General features: G+C 44.3%; 1 protein-coding gene across 1 annotated transcript; it reads right to left on the bottom strand.

Moving 5' to 3' along the window:
- Positions 1-8,413: 8,413 nt before the first annotated feature.
- S100P (S100 calcium binding protein P) lies at positions 8,414-12,127 on the bottom strand. The gene is made up of 2 exons (XM_010583488.1): positions 11,990-12,127; positions 8,414-8,563 (listed from the first exon to the last, which is right to left on the bottom strand). Exons 1-2 carry the CDS (start codon positions 12,125-12,127, stop codon positions 8,414-8,416), a joined length of 288 nt encoding a protein of 95 aa, XP_010581790.1.
- Between the last annotated feature and the right edge of the window lie 505 nt (positions 12,128-12,632).

Raw genomic sequence — 12,632 nt, 5'->3', positions numbered from 1 at the left:
AATCAAGGGTATCAGGAAAATAAAATTATTTATCCTTCTGCTTTCATTAGCACTGAGCTGTGCAGAGGACAGTCTGCCCATAGAGAGATCTTTAGCTCATGCTTCTGTAGACCGTGTCACGCAGAAAGAAAGTTAACATTGCTTCGTTTTTATTGGGACGACTGCAAAACCAAATCTAAAGCACAGCTTTGTTTTATCTGAACCCTGCTGCAAACCAGTCCATTAATAAAGTAATTGGGCATAGCCTCAGCAAATTGGAAGCAAACATTGCTTATATTCAGCTCCTAATGTGCTCATTCTCTGAGGGCTGAAAGACTGAGCTGCCATGCAGCAGTGCGAGACTCGCTAGAAAGGACTACGTTGTGCCGGCTGAACTGTGAGCCAAAATAGCAGCCTCCTCTGTCAGGAAGAGGACAGTTCTTTTGCTTGATTTTGGGGGACTTAGCAGGAGAGAAATGCTTTGGGTTTTTATTTACAAAATAAACAACAGGGTGGCTTTCTGCTGAAAGGCTCCTTCATATCCAGGCAGGAAGGAAACAGGAAGGCAAAGAAGGAAAACGTGGAAAGCAGGGAAAAACAAGGATATACAGCTCAAATTCTGTGGGGGGGGAAAGTGTCCTTTCCTGCAGGTCTGCCTCACCCCGCTGCGCTGCCTTGGCCTTCTCCTGCCCTTTGTTATCTTCCCTGCCTCCCCAGCTTGCGGAGATGTGCCTGCAGAGTCTGTTAGCAAGGGCAGGCTGTCAGCAAGGATCTGCTGCTGCCTCGTGACGCGAGAAAGCCGACAGTCTTCCTATCGAAAGACCGGCAGGGCAGTAGCTGGATTTGCAGGAATTGCCCTTATCCCTGCCCAAACCAGACTAAAATCCTCCTGCCTCTGAGATGATTGCTGGGAACAATACCAGCCTAAAGGAGTGCGTGGCTTTCAGCGTCCTTGTGAATTTGGAGTGTAAGGTTGCACGTGGCCAGGCATCCAGCTCTGTGTTCAGACCACGTATTCCGCAGTAGTGAAATCAAGGAACAGCCCCGAGTTAGCTCTGGAAGATGCTTTCCAGCACCCTAAAACTGCAGCGCTGGGCTTTCTCTTTCTCCAGGCTGAGCCCCAGGCAAGGCACACATCTTTGCCTCTGACTACAGAGCCCTCAGACAAACCCAGCATCATCCCTGATTTACTCAGGATTTATTATTTACTTTAGATCCTTTCCAGCTCCCCTACAGGTGCAGCTCTGGGCTTTCTCTTTCTCTCACCTGTTTCATTTGGGAAGCCAGTGATGGAGAGGAAGAAGTTGTTTTTGTCATGGGAGATTAAATATTCACTTCAGACAGCCCTTTTAGTACCTGCAGAAAGAGCAGCAGAGGGCACAGGGTCTTTGACCTTTTACCTGTTCTGCAGGTTTTATTGCTCAGCCTTTTAAACCTATTAACTTGACACTGACAGATAGGAAATCTCACAGAGAGTGTGGGGAGACTGAACTAGCTGAGGTCAGCACAGGTGAGGAAGTTAATTCAGAAACACCAAATTGACTTTTGTGATGTGTTGGTAGCTTCCAGAAACTACTACCTTCATCTGAAACTACTTGGTCAAAGCATCACAGACTTAAATTACAGAGCAAGGTTTGGAAATGAGGAGAAAGAAGGGAGCTATAATCACTGTAACAAGGATTTCGCGTCGCTAAGGGAAAATAAATATTTGAACATTAAAATGCTTCCAAAGCAAACCACAGTCCTGGGATTTCAAGCTTTCATCAGATTTAAACCCCTTTAAGTAACAAGGCTAAAACTGTGGCAGTGACCTGCAGGTTGCTTCAGTCTCTCTGTGCTTGTACTTGCATCCTGGAGAGGAAGTTCCTGGCTCTCGCAGCACATCTCTGCTCGGCTTTCTTATCCGTTCCTTTTCAGGAACGTTCTGTTCTTTCTGAATGCAACAGTCAATAGCTACCTAATACTTTAGAGACCTACTTCTGCTTGTCGTTAAACAAAAGAAAATGTTATTGGCAATTGCATCTAAATAGAAAGCTCTAAAATCACAAGGAAAAAAAAAATCAGTACATTTATTTGTATATACTGGAAAGGTTTACTAGGCAAAATCAAACCTATTTATAGACTATTCTGGTGCCCAGTCCTGCAGCATAATATGGTGTATGTACCTATTGATCACCTACTGGAGAGTAGCAGAGCTGTGCCCTTAAAAGATGAAGTTTTCTCTCTCTTCAGACAATGAGCAGCTTCCAGAATGGAGCTGTGACCCAGAGGCTTTCAGCTTGGCACAGGAGTAAAAAAAAATTATTGACTAGGAAGGAAAAAGAAAGGAATGAGTCTGGGGAAGAAAATGGCCTGAAAAAGCTGTACAAAAGCATAGTCAATTAGCTGCTGGAATGACTAATTTCCAGGTGGGTGGATCTGAGCAGACTGCAGAAACCTGTGTTACGCCCCAAGGCTCTGCTCCCAACATGTGGGAAAGGTATCTCAGAAAGGGACCCAAAAGCGTGAGTCCATCCATTGGGGAGCTGCTTGCACACAAGTGATGTCCTTCTTCCTCTCCATCACTGACTTCCCAAATGAAACAGGTGAGAGAAAGAGAAAGCCCAGAGCTGCACCTGTAGGGGAGCTGGAAAGGGTCTAAAGTAAATAATAAATCCTGAGTAAATCAGGGATGATGCTGGGTTTGTCTGAGGGCTCTGTAGTCAGAGGCAAAGATGTGTGCCTTGCCTGGGGCTCAGCCTGGAGAAAGAGGGCACCGGGCAAGCTCCGAACCTCACCTGGGCTGCCGCCGTGATCCCTCTTCAGCAAAACAGAGATCTCAATCCCTCCTGCCAGGTATCTGAGCAGGAGTCAGCTTTTTTTTTTTTTTCATTTAAGAGCTTTGCTGAGCACTGCTGAGTGGTTAGGGTGGGGGAGATGTGCCAGCAGGACTTTTTATTCTGCTGGCGGTGGGCTGAGCATCACCCACTGTGTTACACCATTTTACAGGGCAGGAGGAGGAGGAGGAGGAGGAGGAGATGCTCCCTCTCCTCCTCTGCCGAGACCTTTTCAGCCTGTTGCAGAGAACATGGTCCAAGAGAGAGGACTGGAGCAGCGACCATAGCTCTACCCTTGGATGGCCTGGGAACTCATCTGGCAAAGAGCATCTTTGCAGTTATGCCGGCTGTGTATGTTGTACTAAATGGTTATTGACTAAAATACAAAATCTGCACTTATAGTGTATCTGGGACACAGCCACCTGCACTGCCAGCTATATTCTCCATCTACCAGGCTACAGAGACGTGCTATTTCTCCTGCACCTTTTCCAGGCCTCCTCAGCCGCACCAGTGGCTGATACGATGGAGGGAGGAGGTGGCAGGTACCCTGGGCCTCCTGCTACCCTGGCTCCTGCTATTTAGTGCACTCAGTTGGCATGTGTGGGTTTCAGCCAAGGAAAGATTTGAACACAATTTCCCAGCTCCTACAGGAGCGTTTCACAGTGAGACTTGCATAAAAGATAGGTAAGATCTCCTCCTCCTCCTCTACCCACCTTTTATAAGGAAACTAGCAGCTAAAATGTATTTTGTAAAGAGTTTGACCTTGGCACTGTAGGTCAAGTGTTGAAAGTGCGCATTGCTAGCACGGGATGCTCGGAGGGCTTGGGGAGAGAAATTCCAGCTTCCAGCCTCAAACTGGCTTTACTGGGGAAATAAACACTATGCTTGACTGGGTGATTTTTTTTTTTTTTTTTTCCCATGAGCCCCAGTGAACTTGAAGGTAAAATAATGAGGAACCTTCCCAGGTAAAACCACAATGTAAGTGACCACAAGTGACTTCAGGGTTAGGTAACATTATGCCTATTTTCTCCTGTATATACACTCTGAAATAAGATTTCAGTATGTCATTTTAAAAACTGAAGAGCCTTGACAGTATCCCACCAAATTTCAAAATGGCAACTATAGTTACTGTAGTATCTTAATCTATAGAAGGTATCTACTGCTAATAAAAAAATTATACTTTTTCTGTATAAGATAACAAAAATACCTATTGGCTGATTTGCTGCTTAGCTGTCTTTCTGACCTCTGCCTTTAAGCCTTGCCTAATTTGAAACTCATCACAAATGATGATTTCCCATATCGTCATTTGCTGGTAATATCTTTTCTCATATCTTTTATTTTCTGTTAACATAACTAAGTCAAACATGTGCTGTCCACAACTGTTAGCTCATAGTTGCTGAGCTGCTCTTTATAGTGTCTTTTCCTTTCTCTTACAGCTGCCTATACAGTTTCTTAAACTACGTATCTCATCCTACGTAATACATTTAGGCCTAAGAGCTGACATTAAATGATAGGTATAAAACCAGGTCTAGCATCTCCGCAGCTTGAACCTTGAATGACAAAAGTTTACCCAGGGAAGGAAATATACAGTATATTCTGGGTATGGGTTTATAGTGAAAATTAATAATACTGGGGAATAAAATTAATGGATTGAAAGATATTAAAGTGACTCTGCTCAAATGCTTTTAGGTTAAATAATATATTCTGAAAAGTCACTTTTGTTCTATGGTAAGGTGGGAGCTATATGTTAATTTCTTTTATTCCTGGATCATTTTCTCTCTGAGGTGTCATCAGTTGAACTTTCAGTACTACATTGAAATGAATATTCATCACCGAGTTACAGCTTTTGAAAGATCTGCAGGGAAAAAGAAAAAAACCCCACAAACCTGTTTTCTTCCCCCTCTTTCTGCAGCTCTGAACGTGCACAGCTCCCTCTGGTTAGCAAAGCAGCACTCAGCATCCTTGTGCTCCTGGGCACAGTCTTTGAGCTTTCCAGGTATCCCCCCAGGTACCGGTGGGACCGGGGGGCCTAACGAGAGTTCAACACAAGTGTAAGAGTTTTCAGGGTTGGGACCGGCAGAAACAGTGAGAAAAATAACATTCCACTCGTTTCATAGCACACTTGAGCAGGTGGTGAGAGGGGTAGCTCAGGTATTCTTTCATGGAAGCCAGGGTGCTTGCCATCAGGGTTGGTTGGTACCCGTTTTGCGAGGTGGAGCGGTTACAGAGCGGCTTTGGGCTGCTGTGAGCAGAATTGCAGATAAGCAGAGTAAATCAAATGTTCAGGTGCCCTACAAGCACAGAAAAAACCTACACAATATCAGGAAAATGGGTAAAATGGCATTAGAGAGCAAGTGAAATTGTGTGGGTATCGGACACCGGGAAGTTTAGGGAATGAGTGAAATGTGGGATACATGACAGCTTTCACTGCTGAACAGTGCAGTTTTAAAAATCTAGTAGACAAAATGGAGTAATAAGGTGAATCTCTTGGCTGACAAGACAGGAAATTTTCACCAACATTCTCTTTAAGAGATGTGTTTTAAAAGTGATCTCAGTGGGGTGCAGAATGACACTACAATAAATTGAACAAGGGATTTGCAATTTACAAACAAGGGGAACCTCTTTCACAAGGGTCAGACTGGGATGGTGCAGCTAAACCCTACTGAAAGCCCAAGAGATGGAGCCTCTGCGTGGTTCTCAGCTCCTGCTGCTTCCACTGCCATCAGTGAAATGCTCTCGATGGGACATAGAGTATTTGTTTAGAAATAATTGCTGTGATGTTAAGAACACTTCTGATTTTTTTTTTAATCTTAACACAAATTCTTTACATTCTGTCTCAATAATGATACACGGAATTTTGGGCTCAGTGGGTAATAAAAAGGCTGCATTTAGTGCCACACAGTGGTAAAAAAAAAAATTCAGTGAGAATGGATATTGCGAAACAACGCAGAGGAAAACTTTTAGATGGTAATGCTAAACTTGGAAAAGGAAAAATACATTTAAAAAAATTAGTGTACACCAATCAACAGGTGATAGGTTTCACCTGAATTTCCTACCTGAGGATGGTTTATACCACTAGCTAGCTGGATATGCAATATATGAAATTTACCTCTGTAATTTATAATCAACTTCCTCTGCAATAAGGAGAGCGCTTTGCTCATTTATAGCCTTGACTAAATAGCGAGGGATGTGATACTGGAATCTGCCAGCCCTTGCAAGTGATGAGCTGTACAGCAGCCATCGGGCAGGGACATACTGGATTAGAGCTGTAGATATCTCAAACAACTGAAATAATATGGAGTTGTGTCTGAAAAAAAGGCTGATTTGGTACCCCTGGATTGGGAAGAATTTTGCACATCTTCATGATTAACAGTTTTCTCACTCAGGTATTGCAGAGAAATATTACTGTTGCCAATAAAACAAACGATCTTACTTCTGCAAGTGTAATAGATGTGATGCAATTCATTTCCAGCCATCCTGGAACTCAGCAACCCTCTGAGTGTTGCTCAGTGTGACCGTGTGCCTCAAGGATTTGGGGACTAGAAGACAGACCCCTGCTCAAAATGGTCGATTGCAAGAGCTCAGTCTGTAGCAGCTCTGGAATGGGGACAAACCTCTGCTGTCCCTTTCGGCAGGGGACAGACATGCTCACACATGCAGGCAGACATGCGTATGCATGCTTCCTTTTTCTCAAGCAATCATCTCTTGTACGAACAGATACTAGTTTATGAAGACTATTCGAGAGCGAGGAATAACTGATCATGAGTATTTTGTTGTGTGTGCATGCTGAGCTGAGAATCTGTTCTCGGCAAGGTGCCAAGGAGAAGGCATGAACGTGGGCAACACTTGCTAGTTTTTGGTTGCATACTAAGTACGGTCTCTGTCTTATTTAACCGTGACCACAGGCTAACAGCACGCATTGCAGCTGCACCAGTGGCTGCTTCCACTTGCAGCAGTCGTGGCTTTAATGCTTTTTGGGTGGGGGGACCCCTCTGCGGGTGCCTGTGCCAGGTACGGTGCTGGTGTGTACAGCTCTGGTGGGGACAGAGCCATGGTCACCAAGGACAGCCGGGCCCCTGGATCACGATTTGCTCAATCTGACCCGCAGCGCAGGGGCAGCGAAGGGCAGAGCCTTTCCCAAAGCAGACAGCAGTCACAGCCATACCCCATAATGGTAAAAACAGGCCGAAATCATCTAATAAGCCCAAACTTTTCCCAGTGGGTTCCCCAAAAGATGAATGCACTTAAGGACATGGATGCTTATACATGGTTATGAATGGGTCCAACCCGTGGCTTAACTTCAGACTCAGGAAACCCAGTGAAACTAAGTTTTTGTTCCAGCTCCAGTTATGCGACTGTGGTCAGTTAGGTCATTGTACCAGGCTTCAGCAGGAAGAGGAAAATGTTTTTGCAGTTAAAGCAGTGCTCTGCACCTCCAGAGCTCTTGTTCCTACGTTTGCTGTGCTGCGTGATCTCCTGGGGCCTCCAGCCAGAGCTTGAGCCCTGCACAAAACCGGTGGGCAGCTGCACAGGGAGTTGTGGCACCTCTACCTGCACAGCACATTTGCACATGCAGTAGGACAGGGAATGACTTGGCTCTTGGCATAAGACAGGAATAGCACCAAACAGGACCTTTCTGAAGGTAAAGGCACTAAAATTGATGCTTTTGCAGTTTGCACTAGGATGCTCACCTGAAAAGTGCTTCAAGATACAGATTGGTTCACTCTTGATCCAGCTGCAGAGTCACAGCTGACGTCTTTTGCCTGTTCCACTGAAAGCAAATTTTTCCACCTCTCCACACAGACATTTTTCAGGTAAAGAGCAATAATTGCTGCCACTAGTCGTGCTGCAGGCAAAAATAATATGACATGCTACTTGGAGGGGTATTCAAATTTATTTAAAATAAAATGGTTATAGTGTACGACCCTGCTTACATTGCCAATGGTAGAGTAATATCATTATATTGATACAAAAGCCTTATGCTGTAGGAAGGAAACCCATATGAGCTGGGTGAGTTGGTTCACCAGCACAAAAAACTGCACAGAATCCTCCATGCTGCAAAAAAAAAAAGTGTTTGGGCTTGTTTTCGTTTTTTAACCAAGAAGGAGTCTACATGGCAGCCCTGCCACAGCCACACAGCTGAGGGTACCAAACGGGCTCAAAGGCAGCTGTGGTGAGACAGGTCCCAAACAGCCGTGGTGGCACACGCGTGGGCAGATTTAGGCTGCAGCCTTTGTCAGCTGAAGCTCAGCAGGCTGCATCCCAGAGATGCTGCTGTATAAAAGCAGCCTGCAGCTGATTCATGGCTCCAGCAGCATTTACCCTTCTGCAGCTTCTACACTGGGATGAATACTGAGCCTTTTGGCTAAGAATAGAATTTTAAAAAGCAGAAAAAGAGAGAAACTACTCAATATGAGTTAGTGGGAGCCATTAAACCCAGGCTCTTCCACAAATGAGCAGAAATTAATATTCAAGACAGGGAATTAAGCACAGTAGGATTTATTTTTACAGCCCAGCATGCTTGTAAACTGCATGGCGATACATGGAAGAAGTAAAGGGATCCATACCACTAGCATATGCAGCACAGGCAAAGACGGCTTCTGTGAGCAGTTCAACCATTATTTGGCTGCTTTCTGCTCAAAATATTTGTGACAGCAGCAAGTCAGAGCTGCCACAAAGATGACAAATTCTTTGAAGTCCACTTGGGAATCGCTATTTTCATCCAGGTTCTTGAAGACTTTATCGATAGCATCCTTGTCCTTCCCTGACTGCAAAAGAAAAAGAGCAGGTTGAGGTGAGAGGCGGCACGAACCTGACCACAGCGGCATCACTACCCGCATCCCAAACAAGGGCCCTGGTGGGGCTCTGGGCCCTTGCTGAGGTGGCGGGGGCACCTGGGGAGTGTGAGGCTGATGCCAGTTCAGACACCTTGTACCTTTCCATGGGGGATTGCGATTGAATTGCCTGGGAGGTGGGTGGGGGGATGCGATGGGGGTGTAACGGCTCCTGCATGCAGCCCTGCCATAGGCCTGCCCAGAATATCAGGTTATCATGTTTTCTGCTAGTGAGACTTTTTTTTTTTTTCTTCTCTCTTCTTGTTTTGTGCATTGTATCTCTGGGTATAAAGCCATGAAGTCCTTTGCACCGTGTTTGGCTGAGACAACTGCTCAGCGCCCAGCACGGGACGTGGGACTGCGGTACCTCCGCCTGCCCATCTTGGTGGGAGCCGCGCATCTCCTCCGGTTGCCTGAAAACCACATCCCTCCCCCGGGAACTCGTGCCTCCGCTGGCCTCAGGGCCAGGCTGGGGCTCTGGGTGACAGCAGGACCAAGCATGAGTCCCAGCATCCTTGTAGCATGGGCAGAGACCCGCATCTTCCCACCCTCTGCTCAGCAGCATCCAGCCCATCGCCCCCCGCCGTCCCCCAAATGCATGTGCTCCTGGGTTTATTACACCTGAGAGCTGCAGTCACGCACCGCCATGGAGAGGCATGTTTTCTACTTTTAAAACAACATTTATCATGATTAAAGCTGTGTAATGCAAAGCCCCGAGGACATCACCCAGCTGAATTAACTGCCATGCATTCCCCATCTGCTGCCTTGGAAGGGCTCGGCTGGAGCTCGGGCAATTTGCAGTTTTGCAAAGTGATGATTTCCTGGGGCAAATGTCAAATTTAAGCTTCATTAAACACTGCTGCCCCAGCAAAGATGCAAAAGGCCTCAAAAGTGCTTCGAGTGCTCTCTCTGGCCTTGGTGCCCAGCACAAGCTGCTCACAGGAGCTGGCGCCCGGGAAGACACCTCCTGAAGCAAGCGTGATGCTGACCTTGAGTTATGGCAGCGAAAAATATCAGAAAAATCTTTTTCATTCGAAGCTGTCATAATTCTGACGGACTGACTGAACCAGTACATCTCGAGGCTGATGTTAAGCAAGGCATCATCCAGTTAAAAAGAGACTGATTTTTTTTTTTTTAGTTTTGCCAAAATATAAAAAAAAAAAAGCGGGTTTTTTTTTTCTGAAGTAGCTTACAGGAGGGCTTTTTGCTTAAGTCCTGGCACTGATTATCTCCACTGATTTTAGAAAACGCAGTTTTAAAAATAAACAGGGGATGGCAGTAGATACCTATCGTATATATGAACAACCATGTGGATTTTGTTGAAGCTAAACAAAAAAAATCTGATAGTGTACTAGAAAGAAATGATATAAACTTTTGGAAAATTTCCATGAATTTAAAATAAGAAGTACTACCTTAACTGAAATCTCAAAGTACTTCTTGATCATTGTCTAAATAACTAAATTTCTCATTCTGTAATTTCATGTTTCACTTTAAATATATGCACCTTTAAAATCACTAAAAATCGAACCAGTTCCCTAGATTTGACTGATGACTGTGTCTGGAAGGTTTATTCCTTTTCACTTTGCAAGTTACTATCAGTTTTGATTTTATAAGCAAATATTTAAAATTATTTAATTAAATATACAAACTAGTTTTAGCCTCTGAATTACTTCTGAAATGCACGTGGGAATTATTTTTTGGAAGCTCTTTATAACTGAGTCCAGTCCTTCAGTCCTGTGGTATGGATTCATTTCTGCCTCTGATTGATTCAAGACCTTTCCAGGTAGTTGTGAGCTGTGTCAGCTATAACCAATTCTAAGACCAGAAATACACATAAGTATTTAAAAGACTCTGTTTCCCAGAACATTCTTGCAAATAAAAAAAATGGATATAATTGTTTTTTTCTAAAATAGGTAAAATGGGAAAGGGACATGGAGACTAGAACATAAGAGGACATTCAGCTAACCATCTTCCTGGAAAATTCCAGTTTTTCCAGCAGTTTCAGGAAATAAGTAGAGCCAGTAAGAGCATCTGTGGGGAACTGGAAAAGGTGGTGCCTGGCCAGTAAAAGTCGTCAGGAATGACCTTTGAGCATCATCCCTTTTGGGAGTTGTCTAGCGCAGCGGCTCCCCACCTTTATTTAGACCAAATGTGAAGTTTCTGGGGGATTTCCTTGCTCTCTTACAATTGTGGTTTTGTTGTTGGTTTTATTTTTCTTTACGTGGAAGTGCTACACGTAACATACAGCTCCATGATCAGGAACACGACGTTTCCAATGATGCTGTTGGGTCACAACCACTGATCTGGTTTATAGAGTTTTTTCAGAGACATTTTCACCTATCCCCCCCCTCGAGCCATCCAGGTTCTCATTCTGAATAATGCAGCTGTGTTTCATTTGTGAGTCATAAATCCAGCAGGCAAGGATTTCATAGGGTGATTTCAGGTAGCTTGCATGGAAAGATACCAAATTGTATCAAGTACCCTGGCTGCAGTGCACTGGAAAAGTTGTTGAAAAATCAGATTATGCTGGATACCAAAAGTGGTAGCCACATTTGGAAAATTTGGTTCTAGGCTTTTGCAATTAAGAATAACTGTACAGAGAGATAAACATTACTCCTGTATGGAAAGAACAAGACATTTAAAAGTTTTTTCTGGATTTTTAGTGAGGGGAAGCAAATAAAAAACAATTGAAAATGAAATGCATTTTGTCTCCCAGCTAGCTAGAGCTTTTACTATAATATATTAAGCATTTTGAATACCTACTAAGAGAAATTCTCTCTCTCTCTCTTTATAAAACCTACTTAAATGCACCTGATGATTACATACAACTCTATGTTGTAAAACACTTGTTCACGTCTTTCTTTTACTATTAAAGACAAATGCAAACCAGTTTGGTCTGTGTACATCTGTTGTTCTTGTTTATGCATAATTTTCATGAGCATACTGCGTATGTAGTATAAATACCTAGAGAAAGTAAGTGTATAAATATCTAGAGACTTCCCATCTGCAATCAAGGTCTTCAATTGCTGACAACATAACTACCTTCACAGCAGTTGTAACACGACATGAGCTGGTAAATCCAGGGACAAACAGAAGAAGTAGGTGAATTCTGAAGATGAAACCCAATCTATTTCAAAGCCACTGTGCTGACAACTTGAGTGTTGAATTTAGTAAACAGGGAATGGCCCTGAATATTAGAATTGGTTTTACACAGTATGTGCAAAGACTTCTTTATTTAATTTTTTTCTACAAACCATTGCATATTTCCAGATATCATTTCCCCCATAATGTACTAAAACCTGTGTCTGCAGGCAGCCCTTGCACCCACTACACAGAAACGATGCTGCGCTCTTTTCTTACCGAGAGGAAGTTTGGCAGCTCTTTTTCCAGGAGGGTCTTTAGTTCTGCTTTGCTGAGGGTTTGCCTGTTGCCGTCAGTATTTGCGTACTTGTCAAAGACAGCAATGGTCATTCCCATCGCAGTTTCCAGCTGAGACATGTTGCTGCTGGAGTCTGGCTTTCTTCTGAGCAGGAACAGCCTCGGGGCTCTCTCAGAGGACGGAGACTGGTCTTAGTCTGGGCTCTTTATGTGACTGTCCCATCCAATCAATGGTCACACACCAAAGGGACAGTTATCCCTTAGCAAACATCCGTATCTGAGCGCTGCTTGGAGTACACGCCTCTGTGCTGACAGCTATTCAAAACTCAAGCTTTATCACCCTGGTGTGGCCGGTACAACCAGTTGCTCACCAGTAGAAACCAGCCTCTCCTTCAAGATACACAGTGTGACTAACAAACGAAAATCAGATTTTGATACTGGCTGTTTGCTCAAGAATCAGATTTGTTCCTTCAGATAACCCCATCTGAGCAGAGGGTTGGTAGCCCAGCTTCAGCAGAGCATGTGCTAGCCTGCTCAGGAGGAAGAGGAGCATCTCGCTTCTCCTTCACAACCATAGTTAGGGGCTCTGCAAGGCGCTGCCCGTGCCGAGCCAAGAGCAGACACA

Source organism: Haliaeetus leucocephalus, unplaced genomic scaffold (assembly GCF_000737465.1).
Source record: "Haliaeetus leucocephalus isolate CR32 unplaced genomic scaffold, Haliaeetus_leucocephalus-4.0 Scaffold906, whole genome shotgun sequence".
Lineage (NCBI taxonomy): Eukaryota > Metazoa > Chordata > Aves > Accipitriformes > Accipitridae > Haliaeetus > Haliaeetus leucocephalus.
Note: the sequence above shows the minus strand (reverse complement) of the source record. Positions and strands in the feature narration are given on the sequence as shown.